Genomic DNA, 17954 nt, shown 5'->3' on the forward strand with positions numbered 1-17954 from the left:
CAGAATGTAAGATAAGAGATAACCTGTACAGATTTAACATTATTTTTGCATAGACAAAGTTTGAAAAGTACAAAATATAAATAAATGCTTCCTCATTTAAACTTGCTGATGCTGACCTTCTCTAATACTTATTTTATTAAAACGGTACCAGTTATCTGTAGAAACATCACACATCTAAAAATAGAGAATTGTATACCTGTAAAATAGATATGCTGTTTTACACTAAACAGTTGAAATAAAATGTTATGGATTATACAGCAAGCTTCACTTGAAACTTTGCAAGTGATTTAATACACTCATTTTTCATAGCAGAACTTCCCATAGAGTAAAATATAACACAGACCTCTTCAAAAGACAGTAACAGCATGTAAATATTTAAATACTTCATTTCTTACACCAGCAGGAGACAGCAACAAGAAAAAAAATGTAGTTTTTTTTGTTTTGCTTCTAAAAAGTGAAACTGTTTCAGTTAACAAATTACCAAGTATAATCTATAAAATCTAGAAATTTTGAAATAAAAAGTTCTGCTGATTCTAGAAACTGAAGGTGAGCTGTTATGTATCAAAATACTCTAATGATCCTGTAATACTAACTCCTGTATAAATGGCACAGGATCTCAACAAATAACAAATGGATATTAACACTGAGTCGCAAATTTCCTTTTAGTTATGGTATTTTATAGTATACAGGAAGCCTTCAATATTTTTTCTCTTTATAATGTGCACATCAGCCCTCAAATAACAATTTCTACTTATTTAAAGCCGACTTTCTGATTTCAGATTTGTATTCCCTACTGAGCAACTCCTTTTAGAAATACTTTTCTTGAAAACTGCAACTACTTCTATCAAGACTACTTACCAAAATAAGAGTAAAGCATTACGTACTCTTCTCCACTTTTAAACCTAACTATAGCTTCTCCTAGAGTTACTATACTAAATACAGAAGTGAATACACATATACCCATACCTTCTGTAGTTGGGAGTAGGTTTTTTCCTTCACTCTTGGTCTCCGTCAGTTTCTCTGTTCTCAACAATACTTCTGCAAAGCTTTCCAAAGAATTGTTCTGGTATGTGCCATAGTTGCTTTCAGACTAGAAGGAAAATAAGATAACTGATGCATGAGCACTACAGTCTACAGTTACGTTACATCAGATACAGTTATAAACCTCTGTTCCTGCATTTGCTTTAATTTCTGTTTAATTATTTTTTTCCTACTATTGCACAAAATTTCAAATCCTTGCAAGTCAAACACACAATATAAAATCCATATTGTTACTTAACTAGAAGATCTCAACAGAGAGGAAAAAAAAAACAATTCAGAATCCTGTCATAGAAACTTACTTCTGCAACATATGGATCAGCAATTAAAGATTCATAAAATGGATGACAGCCTTGCTTTTCCACAGTGACATTTTCTCCAGGCCCACTTTTTAACACATCTCCAAATTCTTGGCCCTGGGAAAAACAAGTACAGGTGTGTCGTAACAAAAAAAAAAAAAAAAGTTCATTACAAAGTTTTTAACTGCAGTTCAGAAGGGAAGCACCTGTAAATGGAAAGATCCCTGAATTCAACTGGGATCAAGGTAAGAGTCATCCTAAATAAAGCGATGTTATATCAAGTTCAGTATTAAGACAGAGAGAGAGAATCACACTCAAAAGCAGTATTGGAGCTTTGAATATAAATAGACAGTATGCAAAGAGTTGACTTCACTGTGCTTTATTCCCCAAAGTTCTGAAGTTCTGTAAAGTTTAAGCTATGCCTTTACACTATGCGAGAAAAATAAAAAAAAATAAAAAACAGATTAGGAAACAGAAGCAGGAAACACCTTTAGATGGATTCTTTCACTGTGATTTGCTTGAAAACTGTCCCTTGTCATCTCTAGTTAACTTATCAATTTGAGCTCTTCAGTTGTCAGGTGTATCTACAAAGGAGCCCTGTTTTTACTCTAACATTGCAGTGAATGTGTAAGCATCTCGAGACTTATCAGCAATCCCTTACATGTAATGGTCGAAGATAAGTTAGTGATCTTTTCCACCACTGTCCATCACTGACAGCATGCAGCATGGCTTTTGTAGTCATAGTTGTGTTAGACAACACCTTCATGGTTTTTGTTGTCGTCCAGTACAACAAATCAGCAGACTGGCTAGAGGAGACCGTAGTTTCATCCTGTGAGCATATCCAACACACAATGGCAAGCATTAGACTCATGCTTTAATTAGATTAAGACCTAAAAGCCAAAACACATTAGTTTACACACACTATGTTAATAATTTATTTTAACATTCATTAATTTAGGCAACAGATGTTGTAAAAAAAAAAAAAGTTAAATTTAAAAGTGATTTAAGTCTCAATCTGCAGTGAGTAGTATGATCAATAGAACATTGTGCCCCTCGTACAATCTCACGTGTCCACAGATACCAGCTGTGTATAATTCCAAAGTTTATAATGGTAATGTGTTACATAACTGTTGAGTACTGCTATTAAAATAACAAACCTATCTATAATACATGAGGAGACTGAGCATGCTAAAATGAATCATCACTAATTCAAGAATGCTGATAGAAGATATAATCTCGCATTAATAGAGGTAGCATTTATTGAGATGAGTTCTCAGTATAATATGCTTTCATCACACAACCTTCACAAACTTCACTTACAACAGCAAACAGAGCTCCCCATGCTGAAGTCAAAGTAGCATTCTCACAAGACAAACAAAGGTGGATAATGTAGACACATTCTACCCCTTGTCCCTTCACATCACAACAACAAAAAATCCTCACAGTTCCGTGGGGAAAAAAAGAGATGTAAACGCTCATCTCCAGACCAAGTGAGAAAGAAGATTTGAAATTCTGCAGTTAGCACTTTCAAGGTACAAATCTAGCAAACCTAACAAACTGTGAAAAAGAATCCAAGATCCTAACCTAGTCTATTCCCAAGCTTGAGCTGCTTCTGCAACATATGCATGTTGTCCTGCAAAATGTGTTCACTCAGCCTCAGCAGACTCACATTAAAATCAGTTAGAGGACGTTCTGCAAATGGAGGTTTCTGCATCAGCTCTTCCTCTTGTAAAGCATTTAATTAATACTCAAAATATCCATTTTGGTCGATCTGTGCTAACTATTCCAGCCATGAAAGGTTCATGTCCATGGTATGCTTTACAAAACTTGCACATTAGAATAGAACCATATCCTTAGCATGCTAATGTAAATACTGCCTTCAGCAACATAAAATATAAATATTCCCATCCATACAGTAAATTTCAACAGCTTTATCTCCGATGCTTCTTCATAACAGTTCAATTATTCATTTCCCCATACACCAAAGTTTACAGAAGTAGGAGAATTCTACCTGCATAACTAATAAGTGAAGGGGAAGTATTAATTCACAGCTTACTAACTTGTGACAAAATTTCAGACATCAAAGCAAAAGGATACCGAGTTATGCTCAAGTGAGGGATGCCCCACAGGAACTTAATTGACAAAACATCTGTTAGCTTCAAGGTAAAATTTCACTGTAGACAACCTTATTTTTAGTACCCGTAATTGTATTATTCACTGCCTTAACCTGATCATTAAAGTAGCAGGCCCATTTTACGTCTTTCTTTCCTTTAAGACTTCAGCATTTTATTTATTTTTTCAATCTTCTCTAAAATTTATATTCTGAATTTCACAGGAACACCACTAATGAACTAGTCAATGAGATTCCAAATTTCAGCTCTTCACTAAATGAACAAAGAACATGCTAAGCGTAATACACCAAAATTTTTACTCCTCTGAAGAATAAACAGCAATACAACAGCCTAGGTCTGGTGGCTTTTTTTGAGCAGTGGGGAGGGGGAAACAATAATTCTTGTTAATCAGCATTGTGTTTTTTTGTTTTGTTGGTTGGTTTGATTGTTTTTAATGAATCTCTTTTGTTACTTGCACTAAAGTTTTCATTACATATTCTAAATGGTATATAGAGAACACAAGTTTCACTGGTTGCTTCAGGACTCTGATTCTGAGGATTAATTGAATTAACAAACAACAAAAATCAGAATTTTTCCCCTCCAAATTTTCAACTGCATTTGAGAAAAACATTTTTAAAAATAAAACTCCTTCAGTAGACTGTGTGCTAGTATAGTTCAACCATTATCAGAAAAACTCTGGTAGTGATTTATTGATTTCCCTAAATGGAACTTTAACCATCATTACAGTATTTTCTGCACAAGTAAGAATTTTGTCATCTGAAGAGCCGCTGTGTACCTAGAACAGCAACACTTACCATAACTCCATGCTATCCTGAATAAACCTCTGATAAACTAATTGATTTCTTAAAGATTATTGAAGATCCCATTTAATAGGATAACTTTAATCGTGTCCTTTAATTATGACTTCAGTAAGGTAGTATAGCTTGGGGATTTTGAGGGAAATTATTTTCATATAGCAGCTAAAAACTTGTACGAATCTAACTTTATATAAAAAAGACTCAGCCAACAAATTGTAAATTATCAAGATAACCTAAAATAACAGCTAAATACTAAAATATAATTCTAAACAGTCTAACCCAATGACAAAAAGCAAAGCGAACTGTGTTGTTTTGTTATTGTTGTTGTTGTTGTTTTGTTTTTTTTTTTAAAAATAAGCCATAGAATAGGATAAATTAAAACACCTGTAACATAGTTTTTGCTTGTTTTGTTTTGTTTTTAATGACAGTTAGCCAAGGCACAAGGGTCAAAACATGCAGAAACCATACTTCTAATACACCTTATGAGTTAATAGTCTTGTGAAGTATCAGAGTCATAGAACTATTCAAGTTAAGAAGATCTAGTCCAACCTTTACCCTAGGACTGAAGTCCGCTACTAAACCATGCTACCAAGTTCTACATCTGCACATTTCTTGAAGACCTCCAGGGATGGGGACTCTTCCCTGGGCAGCCTGTTCCATTGCCGCACAACCCTTTCAGTAAAAAAAAGTCTCCTAATAGCCAACGTAAACCTCCCTGGTGCAACTTGAGGCTACTTCCCTTCATATTACCACTTGGAGCTTCAGAAAAGTGCCTAATCCCCACCTCACTAAAAGGAAATAAATGCTAACACTAACATCTGTTATTTTTAAAGAAAACCTGCATAGGTTGACTACATAGAAGGTTACCTAAAACTTTCGTAATTTCACAAAGCGAGGTGGAACAGACTCTACTTATTAGACAAAACATCAAGTCTTAACTTTCCTTTTCTTTTTTTGCTTTTTGGTACTCCCACCAGAAAGCAGGTATTTAAATATTTTTACATATGCATCCATGTATACTGTACATTCCTGTTTTGTGTCTTGAAAGGTGTGTTTTTTCTGTGTTTTTTTTTGTTTGTTTGTTTGTTTTCCATTTTTGTACAACACCTCTATCATGAACCTGTCTACATCAAAATTCCCGTCCAGTTCAGATAAATTAAAACAGATGAGAAACTACAGAAAGGATTCAGCTCAAGATTATAACCTTCAGGTGTCACTGAATGTCTAAAGTCTCAGTAAGTCTATTACTGTCATTGCAAACTAGAAAGTAATTCAGCCTTAAGCAGAGACAATGGATTACATTCAACTACTTAAACACGGGCTTTGATGACTGTGTGCAATACATGGCAGTAATTAAGATATCTGTCTAACACTCATAGATCTGACAAGAGGACCTAGACTTTTTCGGTCAGTAGCTAAAGGGCAGGAAAGATGCCTTAGGACATCTCAAATTGTTGGTATCTGTAATTAAGTAAGTGAATCAAGCACCTAATGGCTGGTTAGTTGCATTATTCTCTGTACCTCATTGATTAAATTGCCAGCAGCAGTTTACACAGTACAAGTATGGAGTTCCACCTTGAGATCTTCTCTTCCTCAGCACAAGAGTTCAGTGACATTAAATGAACTTAGTGAATAAAATACCATCAAGAGTTACAGCTACCTCTTTCTATGAGCATTCTAATTTCGTTGTTACACAATTAAAACCAGTATATTTACTAAGCCACAAAACACAGCTCCAGTTAATCTCATACATATAAATGTGTGTATGTATAAAGATTTATGTATCATAGCTATTTGAAACTGCAGCTATTTTTGCCCTGAAGTTCCACAGATTCCAGGTGGAACATTTCCCTGAATACACTACAGAAGTAAAACATTCCCTAACCATTGCTAATCAGCAATGATAAGGATGCATGACACACAAATTTCACATATGCGAGTAATTAAAAAAGATTCCAGATCCAGAGCATGGGTCCAAAAAGAAAACAAGATGCTAATTCTCAGTTAGTAGGAACTTTTTTTTTTTTTCTTTTAAGCAACATTTAAGAAAAAAGTCCTATAATTTCTAGAGAAGAGTATCTTCAAATCATTTCTACTCTCTTATCAGAAGTTCCTTTCCAAGGAAATATGAAACCATTAATTTATCTTGGGCTACTGTGACAGTATACAGTAATTAAATTTTCACATTCAGATATGTAAAAGATAATTATTTTATTTATAATGGACATAACACGTTTTAAGCATTAAGAAGATCAAGCACAAAGTCAGAGCTCATTTAGAAGGCAAGATTTACGGTGGTTATTGTCCTCACTGCTTATATACAACACAGCATCTCACAACTAAGAATTATATTTTAATAATGTTAGCAGTAATATTTTGAAATGCTTTTAATGAGTCAAGACCTTATTTTTTCTCAGTGAGATAGTTTGAACAGCAGATGAATTGTTGAGGCACTTGCAGCACACTACAGAGAGAACAAATGGTAAGCATGAAGGAAATTTAATAAGCGAAATATTCTACTACGTTGGAGTCATTGTAGCTTCAAAAGGATAACTTCTCCAATGGTTCCACTGAGTTCCATCACAAGTGACAAGCCAGGTGCTTTGGTCATGAAGTACATGTGTAAACACATTAGTTCCTACAGAATAATTATGTGCATCTTTATTGTAGCAGTCAGGAATTTTCTACAAAGACTTACTTAAATCAATATGACAGGTATGTTAGGTGACACATTTGCACATAATTTGTGAAGATACATAGCCAGCTGCTTATCGAGATTCCTGCAAGCTTCATGGGGAAAAAAAATGTTTGGAAAAAAAAACAAAGACCCTTAATACAACAAAGATAGATGAGTTTAGACATTAATAGAGAGTTCTTCCTGTACATCCAAAAAAAAAAAAAAAAAAAAGAAGAATTGAAAAGTATAACCAGCAGCTGATGTGGGCTGGTATCACAGGAAAATGGCAGTGGCAACTAACAATCAATACGAGAAGAGGTAGAAAAAAGATCTCTAAAGATATTATAAGAAAGGTTGAAGGTTGATTCATTAACAGATAGGTATTTTCAAAGTAACAGAGAAAGAGATGCCCAAAAACATATACCTTAATTAACCTTAGTTAAAAGGAAAATTATGTTTTGAGCACTAAATTGAAAAGTTATCAGTAATTGAGGAAGAAGAACATTTGTGAAGTCCTTGAGAAAAGAATGTTTTAAGTCAAAACACAAGTAAAGAAAGGAGTAAAAAGAAAGGGCAAAAAGATATTATAGTCTGAAATTCTGTGCAAGACAATGAAGGTAAGAAGCAGGAAGAACTACTTGACGTGCAACTACAGTGATTGCAGTTATGGGATTCATTTACGTCAGAGAGAGTTTTTGAACATAGTGCACTTCTAATATTTCATGTCTGTAAAAAAGGTAAGTTTACACAATTTCGAAATATTATTGGATGTTTCCTCTTGTGTCATTGCAAAATACTGTAAGAAATGAAAGAAGCTATTATTCCCATATAAATCAACGGGGAGAAGACATTAAGTTAAAATTAACAAATACACAGAACCCATTTCATAGTGTAACATTTTGACTAGAAAACAAAAGCTGTGTTACAAAAACAATGAAAACTCTCAATGCTGCACCATACACGTTTGCCCAGTCTACTGTGTGCAGACTTCCAACTGTAGACAACTAACCACAACAAAGGGGAAAAAAAACAAAAGAATGTATACTGGATGAAATAAGAGTGAACAATTTTCTAAATGCAAATTCCTCACTCTAGTTAAAATTGCTTCAGATATCTAAATCGAACTGATAATGAAGCTAATTAGTGAGTTTACTCAAGACTGATAAACCCTTAAGTGTATTTCTGAATTCATTTATATGCACATGCAATTGTTCTGTCACAACAAAACATTTGATAGTACTAGAGCATATTAAAGATGATGTGACAAATTTGTCGTGTGTTACAATTTGTTAAAATATGCATCCATACCCTAATCAAAAGGCTCCACAATGTTATTAACGTTTATTTGACAATCTTGCTCTCAGATGAATTTATTTACCAATTCCCAGAAAATAAAATGTATTCATGCTAATAAACAGACCTCTTCTTCATGGCAATGATTCTAGATATCTAGATACATAAGGTAAAAGTTTACCTCACTTACTCTGAATGCTGTTTTCAGTGCTGTTTCACTCTCCTGCCCATCTTGTTACTTTTATATATGTATATGTATGTACATTTATATGAAATATGCATGTATGTATACACAAACATATGCATACACAAAATACATACATATACAGAATTTGTGTTCCCATTCCAATAACATGGCAGGGGCTAATTTATTGTTTAGCTACATGGTGTTAAATATACCAAATGCAAAGACTAACACGTTCCATCTACAGCTATTATTGGTAAAAACTCCTTTAATGGAATAATGACAAGAAATCGGCTGCAATTTAAATATTCTGCTCAAAACACCAAGCTATACAACACGAACCACCTCTCTTTCTTCCTACTGTATTCTTCCTACTTTCAGGTTAACATTTCTCCCCTACCACCCTGAGATTTGTTTATCATCTACAGGAAGAGTTGAACAGAAAAGATGGAAGGGAAAAATAAAGGGTCTGAACTACATTAAAAATCTACTTTTTCAAAAGAAATTTTTAAATTAAACTTGTAATTTCTCACTCTCTGTAGAGGCTGAAAGAGCCTTTCATTTCTTTCAGAAATAGTAAATAGCATCATCTTTGAAGAGAAAAATGTAGTTCCAATCGTACATGTACAAAATTAGATTTGTTAAAACTATAAACATGAAAAGTAAACAGAACAGTAGACCTTTCCCTTCCCCATGCCTCTATTCCCCACAAAGCTTTAAGAGTTGATGTACCTTCTAATCTTGCACGTTATAATTATTTCACATGCAATATCTGAAAGTCAAAAAATGGTGAAAACACCACATACCTCATGATGCACAGTAAAAAGGAAAAAAAGTTTAACTCAAGATGTTTTTGAATTAAATGCATAGCCCAGGTTTATTTGCAAATGTTTTGCTTCCCCCTCCCACCCACCCCCCATGGTGCTGCTAAGATTGCCTACAAAGAATCAACAAAAAATCAGAACAGACTATGCAAAAATATACAAGCAAAGGTAAACCTAAAGTAATCTAAGACTGAAAAATTAGTAGCCTTTAATTAGAAGCCTTTAATGCTGCGTATTTTTGTAGTAAACAGGTCGATGATGCTCACACTCAGATTCAGCTCTTCAACGTAATACAAAACACAATTGTTATTACTTTAAAAACTTTAAAGCTCACCTCTGTATCCTTACTGATCAGCGAAGAGGGTATGGAGCTATTTACATTCTCATCTCCTTCTGAAGGAAGCAACTGGTGATTCACAGCTTGATAAAGAATCTACAGAGACAGAATAAATATAATCCCTTAGCAGACAAATACTTATTAAGAACTATAATTCCAATGTCATAGGAAAGTCAAGAAATTCTGATGCAAAAATTTCCACAACAGAAAAAAAGAAGTGAGGGGATAGAGGAGGCAGGGAGAAGAAAACAATTGTTTAACATCCTCTCACTCTTATAGTCCTTAGGCTAAATGACCTTCCCTTCTCTTTGTTTTCTGTGAAATATTTTTTCCATACAACGTAAGGATTGTATTTTTTTGATTGTTATAGTTGTTATATTTGTTTATTTTACACTACCTATAAGTTTCTGTACCACGTCAGCTAAGAACTTCCATGAAAAATACTCATTATTGGAACTGTGCCTCTAAGGTGATGGGTAAGCAGAGAGACAAATGTCACATGAACAGAATTTCCGCAGGCTATAGACTAATGAAGTTCCACAAAACAGTTACAGTCTTTCAGCATCAACTGTTCACCATGAACTTCTGAAAAAGATTTTTTGCATGTATCTACCTACATACATGGAATGGTTTGGATTGGAAGGGGCCTGAAAGATCATCTTATTTCAACCCCCCTGCCATGGGCAGGGACACCTCCCACTGAATCAGGTTGCTCACTAAGACACACACATTGGACAGAACACAAGGCCATTTATGATGAGTGCTGAAAAAAATATGCTTAGCTTTTGGAGAAAGTAATTGCAGAAGAAACCAATTATGCATTCTTTCATGGAAATCATGACTTGGGTTTGGCTTCCTTGGGCAAGTATCAAATAAATTATCACTGAATGTTTGTAACAAATCATATTGTACTAACAAAGAACTCTCAGCAACCAATTCAGTATCAAGCTTTGTGAATAAAGAAGGTAAAATGTTTTCCCTTGGAAAAGTAGGATGCAAGAGGGTAATAACCAGTGGATGAGCAGCTATAATGCATTACAACTAAGAGGAAAAGAAGCCTTTAGAAGGAACAAGACAGCAATACAGGGGCAATGAATTGAGTGAAGTTTAACACATTTTTTACTTATACAGCACCAGAAGTTTACGTAACTTCGAATTCTAATTCTGTGTATAGGTACATAAGAGAGGGAAACAAGCTCATTTGTATATTGTACAGGTATTAACTCTGGAAAGAGTCCACCTGTGTTTAAACTAGTAATTATACCTACCTGCTTCAAACTGGAGTGCTTTCATGATGAAAAAAATAAATAGTAAAACACAAGTAAATATAAAGTAAATAGTTCATAGGAGTTAGACTTCATTTCAAACTGTTCGTAGCATTTAATTCTGGCATTATCATGTTACTGAGGCTGCAAAAACTGCCTTTATGTTTCCCATATTTCTCATGTGCTCTGCTACACCAGAAATTTTGTGAAGAAAAAGGATATGCACTTGGAGTTGCCTTTATTACACTGCGTAAGTACTGTATCTATTACTACCCTCTCCTCCATGTCTTGAGACACAGAACATGAGCCCTCTAAGATTTTTATATTGTACAAAGAAAGCTATATAAGAGTTCACAGTGATTTAAGAAAAATTCGGACTTAGACATAGCATGTAGACCAACCCACAACTAAACTGAACAGAAATTTAACTTTCTGATAACCTAAATTACTGCACTGCAGTTTCAAAATAAGACCTTTAAATAGGTTTGTATGTCACCTTGCCATAACTTGCATTTAAATGTCACAGTAATCATTCTCATGGACATAATATGATCTGATGAACATTTAAGAGCTGATTCTGCTAAGAGTCAGTCATTGCAAGGTTAATAAAGATGGCTCAGATAAAAACGGTGTTATATTTGACAGAATCATCAAACGGCTGAAATCAGCGAGAAAAGAATTTCATCACATATTTGGTAATGATCATAAAAAATAAGAATAGATGTTTAATGAACTTTTAATTTGACATTAAGTTAGATTACACAGAATAAGCAGGTGACAGAACCTGGAGAACTTCAGAAAAAGATTTAAACCCATTTGCAAATAGAATGTTTAACAAGGCAATAAATTAAGACATTAAAAGTACTGAAGATAGATATAATTGCACTTCTACTTGAGCAGCCATCATATGAAAATGGTTTAAAAAGACCTGGTGCTGAAATAGAATAGCAAAAGTAGAATAATGAGTAGTCAAATTATAACCTTGCTGGGGCTGGCAGGCAGACAAATTTAAGGAAACAAAAATTAAAAATTCCCCTTTAAAGCCTTGGTAAGCACTGAACTGCATGAAAGAAGTTTCAGAAATACCTACCTGGGTTTGCAATGAGCTGCTAACTCCTAGCAATGCCTCTATGGCATTTGGGGGACAGTGTGTCAGAGCAAAAGCCATGAGTTCCTGACGCATATGCAAGTCATGGAAGCCTTCTGACTGCCCAAGCTGACTGCATACTTCCCAGCTTTTAGAATAACCTACAAGAGAACACAAAACTTACTTCTCAGTTAAGCAAGCCTCACAAGTGTCAGGAGGAACCCACATAATTCTCACTGGATGAGACAAGAGAATAGTATGTGGTATTCCTGCCAACACAGCCCCTGAGAAAGGGGCCATAAAAGCTCCAGAAAAGAGATATAACTCAACTTTAGACTGAAATATCTAGAAGATTCATGGCCACCATATTGTAGATATCACTATAATAGGAATCTGTAAGCCTACATGCTAAATTTTTACATATTACCATAAGAAAATCAGAATGTACTTCAGTGCATAATATTAAATATATTACAGGAGTGGCTTTAATATACATACGATTACTTGATACATTAAGAGAACCTCAATTATTCTGTTTCCACACACACTCTCAATCCTAAGGCAGAAAAAAGATTCCAGAGAAGCAAAACCCATGCTACTTAGCATCTTGACATAAAAATATCATTTAATTTTATTCATAACCTCACATATAAGACTTACGTAAATAGCACAAATATTTTAAGAGCCTTGATAGAAGTCTATCTAAAAGGCCTGCACATTAGCCTACTTTGAATACTTTAACTAAGATTCATTGGAGGGCAAGTTTTGGCGACTCCAGACAACCTCCAGGAAATTGCATGCCCCTGTGGCAGCAACGAGCCATTTGGACGCCTGCCCTACCAACTTTCAGTTTTACTGTCTGGATCTACCACAGTGACCACAGGTAACAGGCAATCGGGGTTCTGTGATATTTAGTAAGAAACCTAAGTCAGAACTTACTACTACAGCCAATAATACCTATAAAGCCTATTTTGGATGGAACAACATATGGATGGAACAGCCAATAAAGCCTATTTTGGATGGAACACTAAGAGCCATACCCAGCTGCCTAACAAACTTTTATTTCTTGTCATTACTTCAAGAGATCAACAAGTGGAATAGCAACTGTACAATAAGATTTTATAGTATGTGAATGAACTTTTGCAAGCTGAAACACAACTTGAGGATATTGAAATACATTTCCATACAGAAGTTTACAGAGAACCATGACTGTGTATAAACGACACTGAATGCATATGTACCAATATACATGTTTAATTTCAATGGTGTTTCACATGACCATTAACAAAAATATAATACCAGAACATAGCAAGTAAGGGATTTAAACAACACGACAAATTATAACTTTTCCCTTATAATTTATATTTAAAAAAACTTATCAACTTTATATGTAAAACTTATAATTTATAACTCTGTTTTCTTACAAGAAAAAAGCCTTGAAAAGAGAATTAAAAATGGAATCCCTGATGGGATATATTTTTGAGCTTCTGGCACAAAAAATGAGGGCTTATCTGAATCGCATTATGTGATACCGGTTGAGAGATCTCAGTGAATCAAATTTTAAAAGACAGTGCTGCTCCAGAAGACACTGTGGCTAATTTTGTAGGTCCATGACATACGTGGGAATTACCGTATTTCATACCACATGCCTTCTACAGCTGACATACTGCTGACTTGCACAATGAAGTCGATTTTTGAATGAAATGGACCAGTTTGAAGTAACATACTTCAGAGTGAGCTGAGCATCAGAACTCAGATTTCCAACCACCATCACCCCATGTAGCCCCCATTTATTTACTTCACCTGCAGTCATGAGCTCTTGGCAATGCATACTAGCTGCTTTGTAGTCCTGGAAACTGAGAGCTTGTTCCACTAACAGGATTAAAACTTGACCTTTTCTCTCCATCTGGTCATCTCCTGTATGAAAAATTGAACATTTTTATTAGTTGGAAGAAATAATCAACATAAGCTTCCTACTTTATTTCTTAAGGAAATTATATGCCACAACATGAAAACATCATCTTCTGGAAATAAAATTATCATTTTATTCTTCCTAAAAATGAGGCAACAGATAAATATTATAAAAAAAAAAAAGTGGCATTATAGCTGGCTAAAGAAATTACATAACATGTTAAGTCTAGGTTAAAAAAGAGTTTAGAAGAAAAGCATATGCAGTTTTATTTATGTGACAGCCAACAGATTAAACACATTAAAACTGATATTAAAGACGAGGGATGTATAGAACCAAATACTGACTTTTTTGTGTGTGAATTGCAATAGAAAAAGAATCTTGATATTTATAATTATACTGTTACAATAAGCAAAGCCCCTAATTTAAGCTGCCACTTCATGTGGACAAAGATTCCTAAGATGTGAAAGACATTAGCATTTAAAATCCCTTCCCTGCTAAATTTAGAAAGTAGAACTGAAACTACTTTCTCACATCATACATGGATCACCAGATCCCCTGGACAATGTCTACTCCCCGAAGGATAAGTTAAAAGTAACACATCAGATACTAGTGATGTCTTCTGACTGAAGTTTCAGTAACAACCTCTGTGGACAAATGTCTTGACCTTAATTTTAAGAAATCAGCATTTGCAAATGAAAATCTAATCAGACAACTCATCTCCTTTTCACAGTCAGTTAAATCAATACAAATAACATTTATTCCTGTCACCCTTTATCAGCTATCTATATATATTGTTTTTTAAAAGCTTTTTCCAATTTAGAATGAACACGAGAAATTAGGAATTATTTACTTCACTGAAACCAGCTGGTCCAGGCTCATGCTAAAACAGCATCCACATATCCATGTACTATAAGAACAGGTGACTGAACGTACACAGGAATAATTCCATACTACTGATTTTAATTTAGGAAGGAGGGATGGCAAGAAACTAATAAAAGTGAGTGGGTTTTTCAATGCAAACTTCTTGCTCATGTTTCTCTCCTATTATTAGAAGTGATTTTATGGAGTCACTGCTGACAGTCATTTGAAAAGGGCACTGGTTTATGAAACTGTATTACTACAACTTATGAAATGCAAATATTTCAGAAGGTTAAACAGAGCCAGTTTCAAAAAACACTTAAAGAGTACATGTTCTTGAATTACATAGCTGTTATTTTTATTTTGGAGGATCGTCAACACAGGCAAACCAAATTTGTTTTTAAAGCCTTCTTGAAATGTAAGATGTAGCAATTGTGCTAGAATGACATTCAAGGAAGTGAAGTTACTCTAATTATTTAGCTCAATTAAGATTCCCCTAATCCCAGCACATCACGACTAACTCAGCATAACTGGGAGAGCACTTTGGCTTCCCATCATTCCCATCTCTTGGCCTCTCGCCCTATATACTGCCAACACATGGTGTTGCAAATTAATCACATCCAAGGCTCTTGTGCTGCAAATTTTGCCCTCTGGAACCCAGGAACTTCTTATCCAGGCAAAAGCAATTACAGACGACAAAGAGGTGTTTCTGTCTACAAAAGCTAGATGTGAACTGTCATTTTGTAAGCAAAAGATTTGTAGTTGCCACTCACCTTCTGAGGCCCACCACTTCACCCTGACAGCATTACTACTTATGGAGAGATTTGTCTAAGTAGCAGACAAAAGTAAAAGGCAATAGAAATAATGAAACTACGGTTAGTCAGATTTCTGCTAAACAAAATAAGCACTGATATTTATTACTACTTAAAAATCAGTGGGATTGGAGGAAAGAGTGAAGGAACACTTGGAGCAAGGAACTGCTTTCTTCTTAACTGTGCTTGAGCAGTCACATACTGCCAAGTCCCCCCCCCCACCATTTTAGCTAATTAATTTTGATGCAGCAGATACATCTCTGCGTGTTTTTACAAAAGCACAAGCATAAAACATAAGGATTGTTTTCCTGCCAGTCCATGGCTATACTTTTTCATCTCATCTCCATTTTTCTCTCATTTAAAGTTCCATTATCTTGATGCACACTGTTATGCTGGAGATTAACTGTCAGCTCCGCCACGACTACTGAATACCCCGCAACGCACAGCTCGAACCCTCTTTCATGTGGCTTTCACTGCCTCAACAGTGCAGTCACTTAAAATACAACCCACTGCAGATCAGCAGCATGTTCTCAGTCATCTATTCAGACTTGAAAAAATTCACTGGTGCAGCTTCATGACTCCTCATTTCAAGAGATTTTTAATAATAAAGCCTTATAAAAGTGAAAGGTTTTGAATCTAAATTGTTGCCCTTGCCATTCTGATAGACATCCAAGATGTAAAAAAGGTCCCTTCCATAAGGGAGACCATTAAAGTGATAACATTATTTTAATACAGAGTAATTCTGCATTAAGCCTTAACGTTAATGCCTGACATCCAGACTCAAATAAACCAAGTTCAGTAACTGGAAAGGACATGTTAGTTTTTATTTCCCCTTTATTATTTGCAAAACTGTGTGTGTCTGTGTTCTGCTGCTGAAGACTAATGCTTCCTTATGTCATAAGAAATACACGCTTTTTTTAAGGGTTACTTTGCTCAGTAAGATTTAGATCTCTTCTACATACACTTTTTCCACATCCTTTTGTTACAGCATTTAGCTTTCAGATAGAAGTTGATAAAAGCAGAGATGGCATTACAAATGAGAGGAAAAATAGCTCCTAAATGACTGAAAATCATTGGGTGGGGGAGGTGGGGAGCAGGGAATACAGTATGTTCAAATATTTAAAAAAAAAAAAAAAAACATTTGAATCTAATTTGGGTATAATTAAAAAAAGCCAATTGAGACATTTTGTGTAAGATGCACATTGTATTTGTGAGTGGATAAAACAAAGAACATTAACCACATTAGAAAACTTAAAAGTCAAATGGAATCAAAATGGTATGGATATACTCCAGAAACTCCATTTACGAGACCACAGACCATCTGTATGGTTACTTCTACCTACATCAGACAAGAAAGTCAGTGTTAAGAAAAATGGATTTCAAAAATACAGTTTTAGCTGACTTAGGGATCTGAGCAAAGCTTAAAATTACTAGATATTACAGATATTAAAACTACATTACCACAAGAAAATTGTGAGAGAAGAGCAAGATGAATAGAAAATATTTCCAGGGATCTTGAATCAAAAATTGTCACAATAAATAGCAATGCTCCCTATATCTTGATACGCAGTAACAGTAGAGAAGATGCTAATTTCTGATGCATAAGCTGTGTTTTTTTACCCCTTTTTTCACTCCTCTATTTTGTACGCGAGTAATTACATAATGTGAATTCTCTCGTGCTCTTTCTTAAGTGTGTGGATTAGGAAAGGAGCATGAGACTTAGGACACCTCCAGTTCCCTAACCAGGTGCAGGTTTGCTTGTTGTCATGCTGAGCACATTCTCATTCTCTCATTTTGCCCATCTGCAAAATTAAGATAACACTTGTGTGCCTAATTTAAAGGAGGTAGTGATGTGAGGCTTAAATAGAGTTTATTCTCATTGATCAAATACCTTAAAGCAATTAAGAAAACTGTTAATATATCACTACCTAAGCAATATTTTAGAATTTATTTTTGTACTTCTCAAAGCATTACTTGCTTTGAATGCTGTTCTCTAAAATAAACCGTATACAGCTCCTGAAGCTCCTTCAGATGACTACATGCACTCTATCCTTGTCTGCAAAGCAGATGCATTATTTTTAAGTTGAAATTAAAATATTGAGTTGAATATTGAGCTTTGAGTTGAAATTAGAAACTCATTTTTTAGGCTATGTGATATATGTAGTGCAATATACCATACACCATATACTCTCTATGTACACACATCTAATATTTATATAGCTATGAATGGCTTTATCAAGCAGGTCTTTCAAAATACATAATCAGATAGGATGGGGACAAAGGGGAAGAAATCTGACAAAGCAAGAGAAAGCACTCTACAGTGGTAGGTTGGGAATGGAAGGGATGACAGATTTCAGAAAGTGTAACTGATACAGGTACATTCCACAAGATAAAATTACAACTTTCACAGCAAATTTGGCTCATAAATCTGGGCATTTT

The 17954-nt window shown here is 34.7% G+C and overlaps 1 protein-coding gene across 1 annotated transcript in view; it reads right to left on the reverse strand.

The window, feature by feature from the left end:
* Positions 1 to 17954, reverse strand: part of NBAS (NBAS subunit of NRZ tethering complex) — a gene marked incomplete at its 5' end in the record, with an annotated part of 190198 nt that overhangs the window by 105346 nt on the left and 66898 nt on the right. Inside the window, 6 exons of the mRNA XM_084283852.1 lie at positions 967 to 1090; positions 1341 to 1454; positions 1999 to 2166; positions 9579 to 9677; positions 11937 to 12094; positions 13737 to 13850. Coding sequence (XP_084139978.1) covers positions 967 to 1090; positions 1341 to 1454; positions 1999 to 2166; positions 9579 to 9677; positions 11937 to 12094; positions 13737 to 13850 — 777 coding nt within the window. The remainder of the gene's footprint in view (positions 1 to 966; positions 1091 to 1340; positions 1455 to 1998; positions 2167 to 9578; positions 9678 to 11936; positions 12095 to 13736; positions 13851 to 17954) is intronic.

Source organism: Netta rufina, assembly GCF_964035555.1.
Source record: "Netta rufina genome assembly, chromosome: 3".
In the NCBI taxonomy this organism is placed as follows: Eukaryota; Metazoa; Chordata; class Aves; order Anseriformes; family Anatidae; genus Netta; species Netta rufina.